This window comes from Mauremys reevesii, linkage group 5, assembly GCF_016161935.1.
Source record: "Mauremys reevesii isolate NIE-2019 linkage group 5, ASM1616193v1, whole genome shotgun sequence".
Lineage (NCBI taxonomy): Eukaryota > Metazoa > Chordata > Testudines > Geoemydidae > Mauremys > Mauremys reevesii.
Genome location: NC_052627.1, coordinates 83,815,206 through 83,839,353, shown reverse-complemented (window position 1 = coordinate 83,839,353; position 24,148 = coordinate 83,815,206). Strand labels below are relative to the sequence as shown.

At 39.8% G+C, this 24,148-nt stretch overlaps 1 protein-coding gene across 9 annotated transcripts in view; it reads right to left on the bottom strand.

The window, feature by feature from the left end:
* Positions 1-6,488: 6,488 nt before the first annotated feature.
* Positions 6,489-24,148, bottom strand: part of MTUS1 (microtubule associated scaffold protein 1) — a 195,804-nt gene continuing 178,144 nt past the window's right edge. For 8 of the 9 annotated variants that reach the window (XM_039540303.1, XM_039540299.1, XM_039540301.1 and 5 more), the window contains 5 exons: positions 23,756-23,829; positions 23,547-23,636; positions 15,615-15,731; positions 13,704-13,801; positions 6,489-8,880 (listed from right to left, as the gene is read on the bottom strand). In XM_039540303.1, the coding sequence (XP_039396237.1) occupies positions 8,664-8,880; positions 13,704-13,801; positions 15,615-15,731; positions 23,547-23,636; positions 23,756-23,829 (596 nt within the window). In that variant the 3' untranslated portion in view covers positions 6,489-8,663. Of the gene's footprint in view, positions 8,881-13,703; positions 13,802-15,614; positions 15,732-22,144; positions 22,350-23,546; positions 23,637-23,755; positions 23,830-24,148 lie in introns of those variants that run through there. The other variant, XM_039540304.1, reaches the window with a different exon arrangement.

Here is a 24,148-nt window from a genome sequence, read left to right as displayed (position 1 = left end):
TAAGCTTCTCACTATGGAATGAGTTGCCAAAAATCAGGCTGTATAATATAATAGAAAAAAGAAACAGCCAACGTTAGGTTATCCCATCCTAATCAATACTGAGGGTTATGATGTTCAAGAGTGACATTTCAATAGCTGGTGCCTTCCTCGGAGCTCACACAGACTGATATAAAGCTCAAACCGGCAACACAAGAACAACCCAGTAACATAACTGATTACAGTTGATCAGGATTAACCAAGAATTGCATTAAACAAACATTTAATCAGCAAGAATATAATTGCTTGTACAGTGGAAAAGCCCACCCCTTAACAAGAAATAAAAATCATCACTATAGGATAATTAACAGCAGATTCAGTCAGAGGGAAGGATAGGACATTTCAGTTAAACAGTAGTGCTTTGCTTTTTCAGTCAGTGAACAGCAGGAAGGAAACCATCAACTGCCTGAAGAAGAGGAGCTCTGTGTAAACTCCAAAGCGTGTTTCTTTTACCAACAGAAGTTGGTCCAATAAAATATATGATCTCTCCCACCTTGTCTCTCTAGTAACATTGATGGCTACTGCCATATTGGAAGACTAGTCATACCTGTAAATTGGACATTAATATTACAAACAAAATACCATTAAATACAAAAATTGGACCGTACAACTCAATTCACTATCTCAGAGAGGCTAGTGCATAAGGGATATCCACCAAGGGAGAATATGATAAAGAAAATGCAAAACAATAAGATGCATAATCTCATCAGAAATGCTAGTTTGTAATCTTCATTCAGATCAGCTAGTAACACAAGTAAGTCTTAATTAAATGCACCTCTGCCCCATCCCCTTTTCTAGTGGAAGGGAGCTGTCTGATTAGACTGGCAGGGGAAGATAACCCCCTGCCCTGAGACCTTCTGCACACCCCTCTCAGAAATGCAGTTGAAGTTCATGGCCAGGTAGAGGGGGAAAGAATCCTCTGTCTCTTGGTGCCATAGGCTAAGCTGTGTAGATGGAGGAGGAGTTAATTGCCTGTTGGGTGCCTGCCCTTCCTGTATGTTTGAAGCACTCAGGGCAGGCAGTAGCTTTGCTACTGTGACTACTGACCCATGCGTCCACCCCTACAGTGGATGTACAGTGCTCCATAACTGCTGTGGTTCTGAGCCATTTTTAGCATCAGGAAATAATTTTTCCCTCATCAAGATTAACAAGATACCTAGGGGGCTTATCCTCCACTTTCCTTGAGGCCTATGTTTAGGTTAATAAGGAGCTATGCCAGGATTTAGCAGCTGCACCTGTGCTTGTAATTTCATTGCAACTTGCTGCTTATGTCCAGCCTGGGTGAGAAGCTCTAAAGGGCCAGGGCTAGCTCCAACAGGTAACCATGAGACCTGGAAGATGGCTGATGTACGCGTCAGTTTGGAGAGAAAACGGAATAGCCTCAGGCTGCAACGACATAAGGTATGTCTATTCAACAAGCTTTGGCTCTGCTGTCCAGCTTGTGTAGACATACTCATGCCAGCTCTCATCGGAGGTAACATGCAAAAATGGAAGCATAGGTAGGGGTAGCATGGACTTGTTGCACTAAGTACATACCTACAGGGTCCAGGTGAGTTTGTCAGAGCAGCTAACCTGTATGACTCTGGCTCGTCTACTATTTTTAGCATACTGGTTCAGATGAGAGCTAGTGTATGTATGTGTACACCAGCCTTCCTGTGTGCCATTATTTCCCTTTTTGCACAGAGGGTAAGAGGATTCAGAGGTGGGCTGAACCCTAAGGGTTAAACCTGAATACTGGTTATTTGGCATGGAGAATATTGATTGCACTGCACACCAATTTCATGTGGGGGTGGGAGGAGGAGGTAAAGTTCCAGCTTCTGCTCTAAAAATCCATCAAAGTCTTCATTCTCCTCCCTGTTCTGATCAATGAAAAATACTGTACATTTCCCTCTGATGAACGCTAGAGGTTTCCACCTTTAAGTTCAAAGTCGTTTCAGTACCTCCAAACCTTGTCATTAGATAACTCATTTCATTAAAATGTCTAGCAAGTGGGACAGCATCACCTATCCTAAACAGTATCAGAGTGGTAGCCGTGTTTGTTGCTTTTTACAGATCCGGCCTGAGTGTCCTGTGGCACCTTATAGGCTAACCGATGTATTGGAGCATAAGCTTTTGTCAGATGTATTCACCCACGAAAGCTTGTGCTCCAATAAATCAGTTAGTCTAAAAGGTGCCACAGGACTCTGTTGCTATCCTAAATAGATTTTTTTTGTTCAGTAACACATTGAATGGTGTGGGAGCACCACCTGCCTTAGGTGACAATTCTCCAGGCAATAAGAAATAAGATGCAAATCCTCAAATACAGCAGCTGTACTGTTATCTAAGTAAGTGCTATATAGCACCTTTCATAGGAGGAGCTTAAATTGCTAGGCCATATTGGTGAATTAAGCCTGACACACCCTTGTATGAAGTAAATACATTCTTCCCCTTTTAACTGCTAGGGAAGGTGAGTCATGGAGGGCCTAATCTTTCTATCTCACCCTGAGAGGTATCCCACTGAAATGAAGAGAATCACAGCTGTGTAAAGGAGAAGAGACTCAATCAGGTCTTCAGAATTAAATAAGTAATTTGTCCAAGAATACATCCCCAACTCTGCCAGCATGTTACTGTTTCTAGTCCTATGCCTCAACCACAAGGCAATTGTTGTTCCCATTCTTTACCAAAGGTGCAGTCACTGACATTGAAGAGCAAATATGTTCTAAAAAAGCAGAGGGGAAAAAAAGATAAAATGGTGTCATACTTACTAGTGCTTGGTGTTTTTCTAAGACGAGTATCCGAGCTAGAGAAGAGATTAGACCATAGTGCAGCAGCTGTCCAAGGTATTCTCTCTCTCTCTAATAGGTTTGACTTTATGGCCCTGTTCTGTTAGCTTTCAACAGACCATTTTTATCCCATGCAGCCCTAGATGATTTCCTGGCTTGCCATACAGCAATTGTAGGTTTAAATGCCAGCATTTATCATCCACTGTCTGAATTGTGTGATACTCATTAAAGATGAAATGTCTGTGGTTGGTTAGAGAAACTCAGGCAACTGAAGTGTTTCTGAACACAAATGTCTTCAATTAGTGTAGGTGATACTCTTCATGTAAGCAACATAAGGGAATTATTCATTTTGTGAGTTTGAGTTTTGTCACATCTACTGACAAACATTTTATTTTAACAGAAAATTTTTAGGGGTGATGTCACCCCAATAGTGTCATCTATTGGCATGAAGATTACAAAAAACAGTTGATGTAGATAAATATCATTGTAATTTCCTGTGTTTAGAATTTTCATTATGGGGGTAGCAGGCAGACAGCTTAAGCATAGAAGTTGCCAATGCTTTCATTTATAAAAGATTGAGTGTGGAATACCTGCAGTCGGCTTTTGAAATTCAGCAAGAGGCAAGCCCTGATGCTAGATAAATACTTTGTTTTAAATCCATGAAATTCGATTTAGCTGAGGTACTATATCCCTGTCATTGCCAACTTTTTCCTGAGACATGCAAGGGACTTGCCACAGAGAATTGCATGAGCGTGCAAAAGTTCTGGTCCCACACTGCTGTAGCAGCACACCTAACTTCTGAGGACAATATAAGGTAGCAGCAACTCCCCCCCCCCCCAATACTCAGGGGATGAAGAGATCGAGAGGGTAGAAAGACCTTGGCCACATGGTGCTAGTATCCCATCTGCCCCTCTATAATGGTCTTCTGCTGCCAGCTGAAGTGATAGTCTTCTGTACTATAGTGCTAAACCCTGTTGATGCATTGCTTGGTGAGGTCAGCAGGAACAGGAAGTGATAGTTGTAACATAGGAGGTAAGCATCTTTACCAAAAAAAAAACACCCTAAAAAAAGGAGATTTAATGTCATTAAAAGATTATGGTGCAAAATTAAAAACACAAAACTTGGACTATGAGCAACCTAAATTCTGGCATTTCATTTGTGTGGATGTAGTATGATATTACATTATCAAACTATTTTTTACTTAGGGTGCCTGCCTTATTCAGCATAGAGGTTGGCTGCACGATGAGAAAGAATTGTTTATTTTTGTGGCACCACTACAACTGTAGTGTGAACATACCATCCCTGTGTAAGTACTTCACATACTGCAGCATGTTATATCATAGGTTTCTCTCCGATTTGTTAATGTTGCTGTGAAGAGTGGCTTTGTCTCCGAAATATAAAGCCCCTCTTATTTTTACTTCTGGAATTTTTTCAGATGTGATGCTACAGTACACCGCTACCTTGATATAACATGACCTGATATAACACAGTAAAGCAGTGCTCCAGGGGGGCGGGGCTGCACACTCCAGTAGATCAAAGCAAGTTCCATACAACATGGTTTCACCTATAACAAGGTAAGATTTTTTTTGGCTCCTGAGGATAGCATTATAGCAAGGTAGAGGTGTACTTAGTAGTCTTGGTAAGTGGTAAAACAATACTCTGATCACCTGAGGAAGACCTCACTTCAAGCATTAGATTAAGAGGCTGGTTATTACAACATATGCTACTGTTTTGATTGCTCTGGCTTTATTCATAGAGTATCAATAGGTGGCAATGATTTTAGATTGTAAGTTGAATCTGGTAGCTGATTTTTAGAATGGAATTTGTTAGTTTTTTCTTTTTCTTTTTATCCAATTGTTTTGACAAATTATGATTAGCAACAGCAGAGTGACAGCTCATCAGAAAACATTCAGGTTCCATGCATCTGGCCAGACTGAAGTGTGGACTTATTAGCTATCGTGTATATTTTTCCTCCCTTTTTTCTACAGTAGATTGACTCCTATTTAACACAGCACAGTCAAATTTTCACAACTGGCTTATTGACTGGAAAGATGAAGTTCCATTTCCAAAAGGGGCTTGGTATTGAGACCTAGCCTAAAGGAGGAGAGAAGGAGCCTCTCAAAATTTAAGTACGTACATTTTCTCCTGTAAACTGTTCTCTGGAGCACACTCAACTCTAATGATGTAAAAAAGAAATTTTTGAAAGTAAGCTTCAGATAATGTTTTACTCATTTGCCTCTCAACTTGCCAAGATTAATTATTTTCCAGTAAAGCAAAAACTGTCACTGAGAAGGAACACTGTCAGAGTTCTTGGCTATTTACTTATGAACAGGCTTCTAGCATTCAGGCTAGTGATTTTTTGCCTTTAAAGTTACTGGCCTAGAGGCAGTTATGGCTAATCCTGGAATTGCTACATGAAAGCTGGGTCATCCTCTTTGGGGATCGAACCTGAGACCTCTGGATATTAACACATGATCCTCTGACTACACTAAAAGATCTTTTCTCTCTTGGCCAAGGCTGTGGCAGGCTCATCAAGTTTGAGTTGGCCTAGCCAGTCGTCAGTGTGGCACTCTGTCCTACTCTGAACAGACAGTTTACAACAGATGCACGATGCGTTAAGTTCTATCTGGCTGTTAGCCAGAAAAGGACTGACTCTAAAAAGAAAGGTTATTCCTTTCTAGGATCTGTAGTTTGATTTTTAAAAAAGTCACACACACACAAACTTTCCCACCTCTTCATAACAGATAGGAATAAGAGCATGAAATTGTTTAAAAACAGTTACATTTTTGAGAATGTCTCCTGCATTGTTGCCTATGTGAGAAACTACATTCAATTTAAATAGATCCTAGAGAACAACTAATCTAATTACACCAACACACAAACTTTACAATTAGCTCAAGTTAAGGTTGGGGTCATCTTTCTAAATGTCAACTACAAATCTCCATTCCGCTTCCCTCTCCATGTCAAGAATTCCCTCACATGAACCATGGTACATTCTGAAGCCACTTGCTAGAATGACCAGAGATAGCAAAGTCTTTGGAGGCTACTAACCTGTTATCCAAGGAGTTTGAGAAAAGTCACTAAATGAAACTGAATGCTAGACTTTAAATACCCCTGCTCTTGAGAAAGTAAAATAGATCAATGTCTGAATAAGTTATTAAAAGTAAATGTTTTGGTAAGGCTAGAAGGGCTCCTTAAACACACAGTGGTTATAATTGGAAGTCAACATTTGCCTATACACAGTATCTGAGCAACATCACTTACCCTTCGAATGTAACTACTTCCAGCTGAGCTAAAAAAATAGGAACCTAATGTGGTTCTTAACTCTTTTTCAAGCATTATTGGCTAAGTTCTTCATGGATAATTACATAACCTGGCTATTTTTAGATGTGCATCTTCATGTACGTATGTTCAACCTGAAACTGAGTAATCACAATTCTCCTGGATACAATCATCATCTGCAAACTACACAAGCAAAACTCAGTTTGCTATCCTGAGTTCTGTCTGTAATAGTGGTGCAGGTTTGTGATAAAAAATTAATGAGTTATCTGAACACTGATGAAAAGCTCTTCTATGCATGAAGGAACAAGCCATTGTAAAGTTTCAATATTTCAACTGTTAGACTACTTGCCCCTGGAAAACTTTCCTTCTTAGTTTCAAGTTTTTTAGATTTACACAAGCAAAAAGTCAAACCAGTAAAAAAAAAATTTATTTTTAAACACTCATCTCAAATACGCATGATCCAATTTCCTTAACCTTATCGAAGCAAAGAATGCTCTAAGAAATACGTTTAAGCCAAGTTTCAGCCCACAACAGATTTTTACAGTTAAATTATAAATCCGTGGAAAACAGTATAAGTGCTGACACCACTTGAACTACAGTGGCATGTACAGTGCCTTAAATGGGATAAAAAGAGGCAAATTAAGTAAAATGTTCCATAGAGGAGTCAGACTTCACTTGTACATTGTGTAGATGAAATTTAATTACAAGTTTGAATATATTACAATTTCATAGTTACAGAATGAGCACTGCTACAACTTTGTTTGTACACCCAGGCACTTTCTGAAGTGCCAGCATTTTCATATCCTAGATGAAATGTTTGGTTTGAAGGGTTTTTCAAGTTTAGTTTCCCTACTCCTCCTCTCTGCCCCTCCCATCCACTGGACTTCCTTTCCCAGTCTGCTGGAAAAATACTCTGAAGCACAAGATTTACCATATTGCTAACACTGTTGACAAGGTAACAGTAGAATATTCCTGGTTTAAAAACAACCCCCAATTAGAAGCACAGACATTCTGTAACCATAACTAGAAATTGAAACTGTACTCACAGAACAGGATGCATGGGATCTTTAAAAGAAGTGTGGACCAAAACAATAACAAGACCAGACACACACTGTGACTACCTTAATTCGAAACATAGTGTAAAATGTTACATCCATCTTCAGAACAAACATGTTTGTGTTGCTAACTCAAGGGGAAACGTCCGCCAAGTGAAATTTGGAAACTTTGGGGAGACGAACCACTTGTTCTTCTCCCCACCCCTCCATAGTTATCTTGGCAACACTGCTGAAAAGTTAAAATAAGGGTACAACATTTTAAAAAACAAAACTTTGTCAAAATCAGAGAAACTGTATTGGTTGCTTTTAAGACTCTCTTTTATGAATCTTGCTGCATTTCTCATTCCCCTTTCAAATAATGTTTTGTCATCCTACTTATTTCTCCCTTTTTGGCTTTTAAATCCTGTATCTTCAATTAGATCAGGACCCTCTAGATGGTGGCCTTGGCAATGACCAGGCTTTTTTTTAGGAAGTAATAGCTGCTTGTCTGGGAGTTTGTTTTCAGTAGACAAGGGGATTGGGTCCGGTTGCATGTCTGCAGTATGGGGGTTTATGCTAAATCTAGTCATTTTAATATTTTGACCTCTGACTACAGTAGAAGTAAGGGAGTTGCAGAGAGTGTCAATTTCAATGTTCCAGAATCATCATCTTGCTTCTCCACTTCCATCTTCGCAAAAAGTGTTCTAAACTTGACTGTATCCTGAAAAAATGCAATGCTACCATCTTATTAGACTGTGATATGGCTACCAGTGCTGCATATGAATGGAAAAGCTAAAAATTCATAGACAGTATGGCTGCAGTTTCAACTCTAATGATCAGACTGAATTTTTAGAAAAAAAATCACTCAATTGCACTATAAAGGTAGGTAGAGACACTGACAAGTCAAGTCAACAGATAAACCATTTCCTGCCATCCTCTTAAACAGAAGCAGAAAGATGAGGTGGAAACTAGCCTATAATACAAATGGCAGTTTCTCCTCACCCGCAGTTAAGGGTAACCTTGGATAAAACATGCATATTGACAACATTATTAATGAAGTACATGTCAATGTATATTCTTTAGCTTTTGTCCTTTATTACATACACGGCAAAGAAGGCAGCATCTCACACTCTCTCTCTCACACCCACACACACAGTGTGTTACATCCACTTCATACACATCCACAGTCTCAAAAAGGTGTCTGTGATAAGGAACACATTATAGAGGTTGTGGTCTATATCTATAGCCCCTGAGCTTTTTTCTTAGAGTTAGGTGAAAAAGGCAATGAACAAGACTTCCCTTGCTCTGTAAGTGCTTTGTGCAACAATGTCTATAGTCATTACTGAAGTCTTTTTTGGAGGAGAAATAGAAAGTCTTACTCCCATATTTTCAGCATCTTAGAACAATTTTCCACACCAATAATTCCAGTTATATTTCAGTCATCACACTCAGCTAATATAGCTCTTGCTCCCATGATTGGAGTTAGGATCAGTTCTGCAGATCACAAGTGAAATGCTTTTATGGGGTCTCCCCCTCATTATAAAAGATGTCATCTTGGTGCTACTGTAGGAGCAGAGAAGGAGCCGGAATTCCTTGGTGACTGAGAAGGCATTGGTGGAGAACTAGGCGACACTTTCTTAGGGCTGCACAGGTCCCCATTGTGTAGTTTCCATAGAAGTTCTTCGTTTTCCATTGATAAACGTTTATTTACTTTTGATTCTTTCTCTAGAGACTCCTGTAAAACTGCCTGCTCTGTGGAAAGTTGCCTGAAAAAATAATTGTATGTAAGTGGACATGATTCCATTTGAAAGTTAGAGCATCTTATAGCTGTTTTAACTCTTAAAATTATGTAACAAATCCCTGGCCAGATATATTCATTCCTTATCAGGATTTAGTGCATTTGTTACTTCTTGGGAATATTCCCAAGAGAACAGCTGGGTTCTACAGGCTTGCCCTCACTGCACTGTGAGCTGGAGCTATAACTTGAGTTTTACCCCAACTTGACTCCCATCCACACACAATTCTCTAGCTTGAATTAAGAGGTATTTTAACCTCAGGTTGTTGGGCTTTGAAAGAAGTGGGTGTTGAAGCTGGAGTGCTGTTAAAGCTAGAGCTAGTAATGCAGTGGAGATGCAATAGCTCCAGGAACCACAGCTGATTCGCTCCAAATACAATCACACTGCTATTCAAGCCACTGTGCAGCTCAAATGCAGGGCTGGCCTTACCATGAAGCAAACTGAGGCGGCCGCCTCAAGTGCCAGACTTTTGGGGGTGCCACTAGGACCCAGAGTGTAGAAAATTGGGTCTGCTGCTGGTGCATATGTATTCTCTCTGCTCTGGATGCACAGAGATGCTGGAGTGCTGTGCTGGAGGAAGGAGGGCACAAGAGACATAACAGGCAGGCAGGCGAAAAGACAAGAGGGAATAACAGAAAGCAGCAGGAGCTGCAGGGAGAGAGAGAGAGAGAGAGAGAAGCCTCTTATAGAACTCTCTAGCACCCCCAGGAACCTGGACTGATTAACACCAACTTCTCAGAGAGCTTCCTGTTTCCTGCTGCTTCCCTGAACCCACTTGAGAAGAACAGGCAGTCAACTGAAGTAGTAGGAGCCAATTAGGCCCTTAAGACACTGATATCATCTCACTCAGGCCCTGCTACCAGCCTGCTTATTTGTCCTTCAATTGAGTGTTGAGAGCCACTATAGCTGGCACAGAACAGCAGTCATGAGTGAAAGAAGAAAACGCCCCTCTGGGGCAGCATTCAGAAAAAGAAAGCAAGCAAAGGAAGCTTTTCTATCTAAGCAGGAAGGAGCTCTCCTGAGATACAGAGACACAAATGTTCTCTGAGCCTTCCAGCCCCAATGAGGATGTGAGTGGTGAGGAGATGCCTGATCTTCTAGTTAGTCAGAGTGCAGGTGACCTGGCAGCTACTGCAGCATCCATATCTCTATCTCAAATGGATGTAACCATGTACATTCCTGAAGAAAAGTGTAGATCAGAGAAGAGTGTGGTGGAGGCATAAGAAACAGCTGCTGCTCCGTTTAGTTCCTTAAGTCTAGAGGATCCAGGACTGTGGACCCACTTGAGCAGTAGCCTGAGGGACTTCCCTGTACTGCATGGGCCACAGCAATTGAAAAAACTTTGTTACCCAAAGACAATGAAAATAGAAGTTTCCATCCAACACATTACTGGCATGAAATCCCAATGATGACAAAGTGGAGTGGCCATGGCTTATGTACTCAAAAACCCAGAAGGCTGCATACTGTTGTTGCAAACTCTTCCAGTCTAATGTTCCAGCCACATTGAGTTCTACAGGAACAAAGGACTGGAAAAAATCTGGCTAGAAATCTGGCATGCCATGAGAAGGCAGCAAATCACCAGAGAGCATTCCATAGGTGGAAAGAGCTTGAGATGAGACTAAGGTTAAAGGCCACCATAGATCAGCATCAAGAGAAGATTGCATCAGAGTCTCTTTACTGGCAAAATGTTCTGAAAAGGCTCATTGCCATTGTGAGAATGCTTGCTACCCAAAACCTAGCACTGCATGGCACTTCAGATCAGCTGCATGTGCCAAACAATGGAAACTTCCTTAAAATTGTGGAGCTGATGGCTGAGTTTTGATGCTGTACTCCAGGAGCTTCTAAGAAGAGTCACCGCCCAAGAAATGGACATACACCATTACCTTGGAAAAACAGTTCAAAATGAGATCACACAGTTACTGGCAACAAAAGTCAAACAGAAGATTGCGGCAGATCTGAAGTCAGCAAGATATTACTGTGTTATTCTGGACTGCACATCTGACATCAGCCATACTGAACAAATGACTTTAATGGTGTATTTTGTAACAACAGAACCTAGTGAAAATGTCCCTGCAATGGTGACTGTCAGCATTTTCTAAAATTTATTTACATTGATGATACTACAGGAGCTGGTATAACAAATGTGCTTCTTAAAAAGCTGGAAGACATGAGAATTGCGATAGCTGATACGAGAGGCCAGGGCTACAATAATGGTGCCAACATGAGAGGAAAGAACAGAGGAGTGCAGACACGGATCCGAGAGTTAAACCCTCAAGCTTCTTTTCTCATGCAGTTCTCATTCATTGAACTTGTTAGGTAGTGATGCAGCTTCAGCTTCTAGTGAGGCTGCTGAATTTTTTAATGTAATTCAAAGCATCTGTGTATTTTTCTCTGTATCAACTCATCAATGGCAAATTTTGAAGCAACATCTGGGAACATCCTCTCTGACACTGAAACCACTGGGTGCCACACGATGGGAAAGTGGAGTGGAGGCGATAAAGCCTATCAAACACCAAATTGGGAAGATAGATGATGCCATAGTTGCCATTATGGAGGATAATGCTATGACAGAAACTGTTCATGGGAGAACAGTGGCAGAGGGAAATGGAATCACCAGAATCATACATAACTTCAAATTTCTGTGTGACTTAGTGTTGTGGCGTGACATACTGTCTGAAATTAATGTTGTAAGCAAGAGACTCCAAGGTGTTGACCTTGATATATCTGGAGTGACAGAACAGCAGGACAAAGCAAAGTCAGACCTACAGTCTTACTGGTCAGATGAGGGATTTCAAAACGTTCTGAAGAGTGCACAGAAATTGGCAGAGGAATTTGACACTGAAGCTATTTCCGCCCCCCATTTAAGAATACAAGAGTCACCGAAGAAGACATTTTGATTACGAGGCATGGGATAATCCCATAAGAGACCCCAAGCAACAATTCAAAGTTGAATTCTTTAACCAGGTGCTAGATAGTGAAATACAGTCAGTTGAAGAACATTTCATGCAGCTCAAGGAACACAGCAGTATATTTGGTATGTTGTATGATATTCCAAAACTCCTCACTATACCTGAAGGCCACCTACACCAGCAATGCAGGGCACTAGAGACAGTGTTGACACATGACGACATATGCGCTATTGATGCGAGTGATATAGGTGATGAACTGAAAGCCATTTCAAGATACATTTCAGCACGATCAACTCCAAAGGCTGTTCTGGAATATGTGCGCACAAATAAGATGACCACCCTCTTTCCAAATGCTTTTGTTGCTCTGCACGTACTTCTAACACTTCCTGTAACAGTTGCCAGTGGAGAACTCAGCTTCTCCAAGCTGAAGTTAATAAAAAACACATCTACGCTCCACAATGAAACAGGAAAGGCTGGTCAGCCTTGCAACCATCTCAATAGAGCATGAGCTGGCCTATGCTGTGGACCTTCAGCAGGAAGCAGTTCAAATCTTTGCAACCAAGAAGGCACAGATAAAAATGCCAGTATTTACTATGCAGACAAGAAAAGTTACATTTGCTGTTTAGAAGTTTGAAAGTTGTGTTATTTAAAGTTTTTGAACAAGGCATTTTAAGTTGTTTGTTCCCCTTTATTGGGGTAGGTAGCAGAGCAGTACCATGAGAGGAGTAGAACAGGAAGAAGGCAGAATTGAGACCTTTCAAAGTTTTGGCCCAAGCAAGAGGGTATGGGGACATCATTTGATCTCCCCGCCTTATGTGCCAAACTGTTGTGGGCTGGCCCTGCTCAAACATTTCACAGTGTGATCACTCAACTTGAGCTAGGCTAGCTCTAGTGAAGGAGCTCAAATGTACTAACTTGAGCTAACTGTTGCAGTGAAGACAAGCCCTAAGCTGTCAGCTTGTGCAGAAGACAGAAAAATCAGATGCAATAGACATGTACCCTAGTCAGAAAAAAAAATCCTGCATAAAAGCAGCTGCCTATTTTTGCTTGCATGAGCCAGTCATTCTACAAAATTCTGGGTAGTTTAATAAGAGTTGAATTTTAAGAGGACCTTAATGAAGGCAGCTGAAGAGTGTTTTCACATCTTCCCTGTTAGGAGTCATGTCATAGCTGTGTCTCCTTGCAGTGCAAGACCTGCAGAATTTGTCTGAACTTCCTATTGTCCTTTATTGTATGATCTACAATGGTTTGCCCATTCATTTCTTGCAACATATGCAGAATTAGGAGACTTGATTAACAGTCAGACCCCATTTGTGGATTGGATGTAGTCTGTATATCTAGAACCAGGAGGCTTAACACACTGACCCTTTGCTTAAACAAGCTGTTTAAAACTACTCTTAACTATTTCTTTTCAACATTTTAATATATAAAACCCCAAGCAGTTCTTATAAAATCAGCAGCACTTCACTCTGGGGGAAAGAGAGAATCTAGCAACAAATTGTAAGAGATGGTGCTCCTGAGTAGCCTTTACTTCCCTGGTAACTATGTTAATGAGCATTCAAGACAGTAACGTGGGCTGTAATTTCCAGGGGAACAGAGCTAGCCTTATTTGATAAGAACAGTCATGATTTTTATACACTGCCTCCAGTTGTTTCAAGGAGCATCCACCCCCACACAATACCCATTCCTGCTCAGGCAGGATTTCAGATTTGCACACAGAGAGGATGGAAAAATGAGTACCATGCTTCCATATTCCAGGCATGATATCTAACAGCGGTAAGGGCTTTTTAAAAATCTACAAGATGCTGATTATTCATTTACAGAATAAAATGCATGTTTTCACAAGTTAATAAAAATGCCTGCATTTCATGGATTATGTTTTACCTTGAAAGTTGCATGTGTTTGTCCATCCGAGCTTTTAGTTCTTCATTTTCCTGCTGAAACTTCTTCATTTTATCCATTAAGACTGTGTTCTTTTCCACCTTTAACAAATGAAAAAATTGTTGGGGTTTGTGTGTGGGTGTCCGTTTTTTAAAAAAAAAATACAGAATTGCATTGGCAAGTACCCATTATATGCATTACTTAGTGAAACAAATTCAATTTCAGGTAAGTACAAGTTAGATTATTTTACAATACATAGAATGATCTTGAGAAAATGTAAAAGTGACGTGAAAATGATTTATTGCTCATCTTTAGTAGGCAAGTCTACTTTTTGCTTCTTCTAGAGTTGGCATTTTGCCACTTTTGCTTGATTAGCTGCCCACTAAAAGCTGAATCTGCTACTTGAATTTCTGGGCTGGTGGCAGCAGTTCTCTTCACATATAGCATAACAGATGGCTGAGACACTATATCACCATGCAATATATAGTCTAGGAATAACTTGATGAAAGGTAACAAATTCAAAAAAAATATTCTCCATGTATAACCAGATCTCCCTCAACCTTTACTACCACCCACAAAATCTATTCTGTATTAGCAGAAGTGATCTGATCCTCATCTAAAAAAGCCACACTCCTGCATTTCCCAATTAGTTATCACGGGGAAAAAAAGCTGCTTTTAAAAACAGAACAACTTTCAAATGGGTTAACATTCAGTGGATTTCCAAAAGTCAACATCTTTAGTCAGAAGCGACCCTGTGGGCACCAAGCCTTTAGAGCCCATAATTACTCTGAAGTGTCTAGGATTTTATAATGACTTGTAAATCATCACTGGTATATGGCAATAGTTGTCTCCCAGACAAAATGTAATAGCTGACTGAGACCCTGGTCTCTGTTACTTAAGCCTCTCTCCTCTGCATTAAATGACAAGATTTCCATGAGGACGATGGCTGAAGTATTCCAGGAGTGCTCAATTGCACCAACCAGGATCAAGGCCTCCATCATGCTACAAGCCCTACAAACATCATAGGAATTCCTGCCCTGAAGAGCTTCCACTGTTACACAACAGAAATAGGAGGAGGTGCCAAGGAGTGAGTAATTTAAAAAGGCCGTAGTATTCAATACATCGGATTGACATAGGCTTTATGTGGAAAGGAAATACTTTATTTACTCACTGTCAACATATTCAGATGATTTTATTTTTCTGTACGATGTTGAGTCGGTTACTTCCTTTCTTGTTTCAATAAACTCAGTTATGTGACCGTTGACATTTTTTGCCTAAGGGGCACTGTGATACAGTGCAAGCCAGGACTATGTAAGCTTCCCCACAAGGTTCTGCCATGCAATCAGAATCTCTCATGTAGCAGATTTATAGTCCTGGTGGGCAAATGCTATGAAATTTAACCTGATATTTGTCAAGAGTGGGGACTGCATATTGTGGACAGTAACTAACTAGTACAGATTATTTTTAACAACCCAAAACAAAATTGAACAGAAGTCTAGAGGTTAAAAAGTTAATTATGCCACCTAGGGATTCCCTTCTTGCCTCTCCCACTTGAGTCAAAAGAGAATACCAAACAGCTAGCATTTTACAGAGAGCCCCTGGAAAGTTATCATTTACAGAATTTACAAGTTAAATTGCATGTAAAGAAGAAATGTGGTTCAGAAAATCGGCTGAAATTTGTTCCTCTCTGTTCCATTGTTTGTTTCTCTTATTGTATCATTCAGGAAACATGTCTCCCCAGATTGCAGGCCAGCACAGGTAAAATTGTACCCGTGACATTAACAGGTACCTTGTGCTCCTTTGCAAATTTTTGTTTGCTTTTCACGTATACTATTAGCTTAGTGTTTAAGCTTGATCAGCATGAATTCACTCTCAAAATCTGATCACTAGAAAACAGCCCCCACAGCAGCTCACCAGTTTTTCTGTCTTCATCAGCTTTATATCTTGCTGACGTAGTTTCTCATTCTTGATCTCCACCACTGCTTTCAAACTTTCCAGTTCCTGTTCCAGATACATCATCTGAGGGTTTTTCTGAAAGGATTTCCACAAAGGTTTGCTTATTTTTCAGAACTTCAAACAATCTAAATAGCATTTAAAAATGTATATAGTAAACACTTGTAAATTAGGTGTTTGTAATAAATTTATGAAATTGACGTAACGACATGGTTTTGAGTCAGAAGGAAAAACTAAGATTTTTTTCCCACTCCTGAATATTTATTCTCCCCTTCCTTAATTTCCATTGTCTCTCAGTACAAAGATCTGAAGATCCCTTTTGAAAATGTAATTTAAGAAACCTCTATAAAAAGGTTAACATGTAGAACCCTATTCAAAAGAAATAGGATGACTAGCCAAACATATAAACATTTTGCTTTTGTATAAATGATAAAAACCCTTGTGGATCAAATTGATAGTTTTACTGTGCCAGCAATAATGTGATTCATTTTACAGTAGTCCTGAGGCCCCCTAATAGTTAAGGCTGCCAAGAATTCCAGAAACCTCTTATTTCCTCTTAGTCAAAACTAAGCCCAAGAGGAGGTTAATTAAAATATGTGTGCATGCATATGTACATATAAATACATAGTCACTCAGATATTTTGTTTCTACCCTCCTTGAAGAGCTCAAACAACTTTTCTTGCATATGAGTAACTCAAAAGCTGAACTTCAAACCTTTGAATTTTACAAGTAGTTAATCCTCTCAGTTTCCAGTTTGAAGGCAGCACTTTATAATTCCGCTATGCAGCTTTCATCATACTTCTGGCTGCATAACATACAGTTACATATTCTTAATCTATACTAACATTGTCTTTGCCCCATGGTATGACTTGTATCTGCTATAGCAAGCTTAATATTTACTGGTTAGTAAGTGATGTGGATCTGTAAGGGGTTATTTTTAGGGCTGTCAAGCGATTAAAAAACTTAATTGTGATTATCACACTTAATATACCATTTATTTAAATATTTTGGATGTTTTCTACATTTTCAAATATATAGATTTCAATTACAGCACAGAATACAAAGTGGACAGTGCTCACTTTATATTTATTTTTGATTACAAGTGTTTGCACTGTAAAAAACAAAAGAAATGATTAAGTGAATTGAAAATACTCAATACTGTAGTGCAATCTCTATCATGGAAGGTGAACTTACAAATGTACTAAAAAATGCATTAAAAAATAAAACAATGTAAAAGTTTAGAGCCTGCAAGTCCATTCAGTCCTAGTTCTTGTTCAGCCAATCGCTCAGACAAACAAACTTGTTTACATTTGCAGGAGATAATGCTGTCCGCTTCTTGTTTAGAATGTCACCTGAAAGTGAGAACAAGCATTTTCAAGGTTCTGTTGTAGCAGACATTGCAAGATATTTATGTGCCAGATGCGCCAAAGATTCATATGTGCCTTCATGCTTCAACCACCATTCCAGAGGACATGCATCCATGCTGATGATGGGTTCTGCTTGATAACAATCCAAAGCAGCGAGGACAGACGCATGTTCATTTTCATTATTTGAGTGAGATGCCACCAGCAGAAGTCTGATTTTCTTTTTTGGTGGTTCAGGTTCTGTATTTTCTGTATCGGAGTGTTGCTCTTTTAAGACTTCTGAAAGCAAGCTCCACACCTCATCCCTCTCAGATTTTGGAAGGCACTTCAGATTCTTAAACCTTGGGTCCAATCCTGTAGCTATCTTTAGAAATCTCACATTGGTACCTTCTTTGTGTTTTGTCAAATTTGCAGTGAAAGTGTTCTTAAAATGAACATGTGCTGGGTCATCATCTGAGACTGCTATAACATGAAATATATGGCAGAATGCGGGTAAAACAGAGATGGGGACTATCAGCCCCCCCCCCCAACACACACACAGTGAACTGTGTTACCCACATGAAAGACTCCCTAAGCTTATATTCTACCAGTGTGGGTTAGAACTTCCCTAAGGCACAAATTCCTTTCCTTGTCCTTGAACAGTATTGCTGCCATCACCACGTAATTTACATAAAAATTCGGGGAAGAGTTACTTGGAATCCCTATCTCACCCAAAATATCCCCCCAAGCCCCTTCACCCCCTTTCCTAGGGAGGCTTGAGAAGAATATACCAGCCAATTGCCTTAGCAATGTGAGTACAGACCAGACCAGACCCCTTGTCTTCAGGGCACTGAAAATCAATCAGGTTCTTAAAAGAATAACTTTATTTAAAAAAAAATAAAAAAAATCACACCTGCAAAATCAGGATGGAAGGTAACTTTACAGGGTAATAAAAATATTTAACACAGAGGATTCCCCTCAGGACTCAGCTTCACAGTTACAAAAGCAGGAATAAAACTACCTCTGTAGCATAGGAAAATTCACAAGCCAAAACAAGAGAACCTAATGCATGTCCTTGCCCTACTTACAATTTCTGTGGTTTTAGATGGATTATTCCAGGTATATTTTCCAGAGATATTGTACCTGCTTGGCTTCTCCCTCCACCCAGAGAGGGAACAACAAAAGAACAACAAATCCTTCCTCCCCCCCCCCCCCGATTTGAAAGTATCTTTCTTCATTGGTCCTTCAGGTCACATGCCAACTAGGTTATTTGAACTGCTGAACCCCTTACAGGTAAAGTAATCCAGTACAGCTGCCAAGAAGGGATTTTATGCTACTACATACTGAAAGGTTGCTACCCTTCCCTCTAGATTTATAACAGGGACATACAATTCTCCCCCGTGGAGTTCAGTCACAAATTTAATTAATGCAAATTTTTTTAAATGAGTGTCATCAACATGGAAGCATGTCCTCTGGAATGGTGGCCAAAGCATGAAGGAGCATACAAATGTTTAGCATATCTGGCATGTAAATACCTTGCAAAGCTGGCTACAAAAGTGCCAGGCGAATGCCTGTTCTCACTTTTTGGTGACATTTTAAATAAGAGTACAGCATTATCTTGTGTAAATGTAAACAAACTTGTTTCTCTTAGCGATTGGCTGAAAAAGAAGTAGGACTGACTGGACTTGTAGGCTCTAAAATTTTACATTGTTTTGTTTTTGAGAGCAGTTATGTAACCAAAAAAATCTACATTTTTAAGTTTCACTTTCACAACAAAGATTGCACTACAGTACTTGTATGAGGTGAATTGAAATATACACTGATTTCAATTACAACACAGAAACACAATATATATGAAAATGTAGAAAAACATCCAAAATATTTAACAAATTTCAATTAGTATTCTATTGTTTAACAGTGCTGTTAAAACTGTGATTATTTTTTTAACCGTGATTAATTTTTTTTACTTAATCGCTTTAGTTAACTGAGATTAATCCACAGCCCTAGTTATTTTGTAAAGTTAACCTCTACCGGGCCTCTTTTTCCACGGTAAAAGTGTTTATGCTTCACAACTGAAGTCACAGGCAATAAGAAGAAAAAGACCTATTAAATCCAAGTCAGTATGTAGGTAGAAACTGGAACAAGAAGAGAAAGAAGCCAACACCATTGAAACAACACGTCTATATCTTTAAAGATAAAATTAATTGGGCTACTGGAATGAAAGTTGTTGTGTGTATTTGGAACAAACAATGGTGTATTGAATTGAGTAGTATCTTCATTATCACATCAAAGAGAAAATGACTCTCCTCTCCCTCCCTCCCACCCCCAGATGACATGCAACTTTGTGGGATACAGCCCACACAGACAGAGGGGCAGGCTGAAACTTGAGGTGACAGCCTTATAGACTAAAAATGGAGGGCTTTGGTAAATTCAGGGTCTTCAGATGACAACCAGTACATATTGCAATTAAGGTGAGAGCCTAACAAGCCATATGTTTGAGTGACTGGTGCAGCTGTGTTTAATGTCTGTTCAATTTGTGGTTCTTTCAGTTTGGACCCTTGGACAAAAAGTAAGCAAGGGAGAATTTGGACTCTGATCTCAGAGACGGCCAAGTAAGGAATGAAATAATGTGTACTCAAAGGACAAAAGGCATAGTGATCCCTTCCCTAAATACTGCTGTGAGGAAGCTGGGAGATAAATGACAAAAAAGGTGTCAGTCTGTCTCCCTAAGTTTTACTGGTTTGGTTTTGTTTGTTTTTGTTGTTGTTTTGTTTTTGTTTTTTTGAGAGGGAGAACCAGAAGTCTGGGTATAAAACTTAAGTTATTAAACCACAGTCATAACCACATGTGTGTCAGCAAGCAAGTTTTCTCCTCCTCCCCCACCTCCAAAAGTTAAATGAAAACAATAGTTACAAATATGCCACAGAAGAAAACTGCTTTGGCCAATTAATCCTTCCCACTATAAAATCTGAAGCGGGGAAGTCTCAAGCCCATGGTTCATCGCATGAATTACTGCCACTCTCTTCTATTCAGGCTATCAGGCTGGGAGAAGCATTTCCAGCTCCATAAAAGACATTGAGCCTACTGCCCTTTCAAACTACCCTGTGCCTGAACATTTGTGGAAAAATATGGTCCCAACCCCAGAGTCCATCCATGCTCTCTGGTCTGCATTACATCTCTCCCTCCCCAGCCACACAGCTCAGGAAAATGTGCCGCGATTGGTTCCTCCCACTGCACTGGTAGGAGGCAGAGCAAGAGAGAGGGAAGGAAGGAAATAAATGCTGCTGCAAGTGACACTGATTTCCACTAGATAAAACCAGCAGTATTTCTGCACTTGCAAGAGAAAAATTCATAGAAAATCCTCCGCCCACTTACTGACTCTGACTCTTCCACAACACTGTTTGTCTCTATGATTTATTTGTCTTGCTAGGATGCATGTTGCTTGGGCTTCACTCCCCTCAAACTGATTTCGGGTCTTCTCTCACCATACTTTTCTAGTCCTGTGGTCTCCTGAACAGTGTGTAAAGGGAGGGCAGCATCTGGCCCTTTAACCTTATTTTCTAGCTTTCATGTTCAAAGTAAATCTTAACCAGGACAGACAAAGCTTTGCAAAAAGCCAAACACTGGAGATAGGAGACCATCCATTGGACTAGAAGTCTCTATTCCGTGTCCATAAATGAACTATGGATGCACATACATCAGTAGCTGCCGGAACACAGCATATTCACACGCATACAATTGTGTAAAACCTTCAGAAGCAGGCCTGTTACAAATAGCAAGAAGCAGACAAATTGATAGTTTGTTACAGCTAAAGTGACAACCAGGGGAACCATCCCCACAGAAAAGACGGAAGTATCTGCTGTCTACCACCATTAGCGTAGCCTGAAAAACTTGGAGTCTGAATTGGTCTTTTAAGAAGAAATGACCATAGGCCAAGTTGAAAATATTGATAAACATGCCTATCCCACTGCAGGAAAAAATATCATTCAGAGCACACTTATAGGAGGAACATCACAGATTATGACACCAGCCACAGGAGAAAGGGCAAAGGAAAGATGCTGATATATCATGGTTGTGGATTTCACCACAGACATGATCATTAAGCAATGCTTAAATACTTCTCAAAGAATGAGCTCTTAAAGGTTCATTCTTGTAGTAGCTTTACTCAGAAAATTCTTAACAAGACTGCCTTTCTTGGAGATATTTTATATTATCTGTAATGAGACTTTTGTATACATTTTTGTATTTAGAATTCAACCATAAGTACAAGATCCCTTTAAGTATGCTTGATGTTTTCATATCCTGATATTAAATTTAACTTGTTCCTCCAACAGTAATGTTTTCCCTAGTTTAGAAACATTTCAACCTTTAATATTCAAGTTAACTATTTGATAAAACCCGCTTCACCCTGCTCTGGTTGCTGTCCTTCTGACCAAGCAAGGGACACCTATTTAACTGTAGCTTCTAGGACATACATTGCAATACTATGGCTAACAAAAAACACCCCCAAAACAACTCAGGCAATGAATAAGTTACAAGAATATTAGAACGTTGAACAAGTCTTTACTTTCAGTCAATCTCATGACCACTTCAAGGAACACCAGTGTGACATTGCACCCCATATTCATCATAGAAATATGGTTATGATATGAATATAGCATAACTAAGATACTTTATGCAAGATGACTCATGTAAGGCATCATTGGAAAGGCTACAATTTAATGAATGTGATTATCCAATTTGTACACATGTATCATTTCTGTATCTAAAGTTAGGAATATTGACTATGTACCAATTACAACTGTGTGTGTATTTGGTAGACACCCACCAGACAACCAGCCAGCACAGCCTTGATGGGCCATTAGGAAGAAATAATAAGACTGTGAAGATACTAATCCCTCTCCCTCTGAGAGGCATCCTGGGATGTAGCTGTGACACTACAAGGTCAGGTGATAAGATCACCTGATACAAAATATCACCTTGGACACTGCTGGTACTTTTCATCTGTAGCGGGATGGGGATCAAACAAAGGTTTCCTGCCTTAGGTAAATCCTCTTTAAGGCTGGGGAGGGGACTGATCTACTCTCCTCCATTACCTACCCAAGAAGAAAGACTGCTGAAAGTACCGGAAGGGACAAAGGAACTCACCTGAGTGGAAAGATTGGGGTCAGTCCAAACTGAGGGCTTGTCTACACTACACAGCCTTTAGCGACATGGCTGTGTTGCTACAGCTGTGCCACTAAAAGTCGGGCAGTGTAGCTGCTGTTTGTTGGCTCTCCTGCCGACACCGCACTGTTCACATTGGCACTTGTCGTGGCAAAGCTTGGGCCTTTCGGGGGTGGGTTTAACACCTCTGAAAGACAAAAGTTTTGTCGATCAAGTGCCAGTGTAGACATGAGACAGGGATCCAGTCTGTAAGAAGAAATAACTGGAACTCTAAGCTACAGAAACTCTGCAGCTTTCCTAAAATTACATTTAAAGTAAGAAATTACTTCTTGAAACCTCTCTCTAAGATCTTAAGCTTAGTATGTGTGTTCTGTTTTATTTGCTCAGTAATCTGCTTTGTTCTGTTTGCTATCCCTTATAATCACTTAAAATCGGCCTTTTGTAGTTAATAAATTGGTTTTGTTTACTATTAAACACAGTTCGTGCAATTTCTAACTTGCGGAACAGGGGGGCAAGAAGTTGTGCATCTCTCTCTTCAGTGAGTGGGTGAATTTTTATGAGCTTGTGCTGTGCAGATCTTTCTATACAGCACAAGACAGTATTATTTTGCGTTTATTCCCCAAAGGGGGTGTGCATGTCAGTGCTGGGTGAATCCTCTCACACAGAGCTGACATCAGTCTGTGTCTGCAGCTGGGTGTGGCCCCTACCTGTGTGTGTGTGCGCGCGCTGCAAGAGGCCGGAGAGCCTAATTCAGCAAAACAGGGAGAGGGAATCCAGACTGGTGGAGCACGAGGGGCTCAGTGAAACCCCAGTACATCAAGTGGCATCCCAGAAGGGGGTCTAACCCATCACAACCAGTTACTCAGTACTTTTAGGAATAGTCAAGCAGGTTGGACCTTAAGCTGGAAGATGTATAAGGTGGTCCTACTTATACAAAACAGTTCATAATTCTGACAGTTAACTTTGCAGGAACTAGAACACCTAGTTCTACTTGTGTACAAATTGTTATTCAACAATTGTGTACCTTTGAATGTGTTACATTTTGATTACTATCCATTTACCCATCTAATTTCAAGTATTTCTATTGGCATATGTACCTTTGCTACTAACTGAAGACTTGATAGTGACCCTACCTGTAAGCAACCCTTAGGAATACCCCCTCCCCCAAAAAAGAATTATAGAAATCCCATATATATTTTCATTAGCTTTTGGAAACTAAACCAATTTAGTATGTCTCAAGATCCATCCAGAGAGATGGAACCATGCAACAAACAGCAACATAAATTCCTTGAAAAGTGTATGAAGTCAGTTACTGTATACAAGGAAAAATAGACTTGATCATGCTGGGCATTTGAGAATTAAAAAAATTAAGCTCAATACTTACAAGATTTGCTTTTTCTTTGGCTATTTGTTTTTGCTCTTCCAACTTTTCATTTAAAGAATCATTTTCCCTTTTTAATTCATCAATTCTTTTCTGAAACAAAAACACAGTATAAGAGTGAAGCCAGAAATTGGATACGTCTCTCCTCAAAAACATCTGTCCCCCGGTTTTGAAATTGTTGTAAAGTCTTGTAAATCACACCCATAACAAACCTCTAATGATTCCTGTTTCTCTTTAAATGAGTTTTCAAATGAATTCCTTTCCAATTCATGGGCATTCTTGAGCTCTGAAATAAATACCAGATTTGCAGATTGTTAAAACATTGCATAACAAGTGAACCATATTTTAGAGAATTCATAGTTAAAAGGTGATATATGCACTCATGGTCAATAGCAAGAATGTTGAATAGAACTAGTAATATTAATCATCATTAGTCTGGCTTGAAAACAGATGACATGTCCAAGTGATTTGCCTTCTAGGCATTTATAGACTGGTCCCCCACATGGCTGTTACACTGTACATAAGTTTGCTCACTAAAATATCAGCTTTGAAAATACTTAGAGTATGCAATTCCAATAGCTTTTCATTGCATATAGCTGAGCACA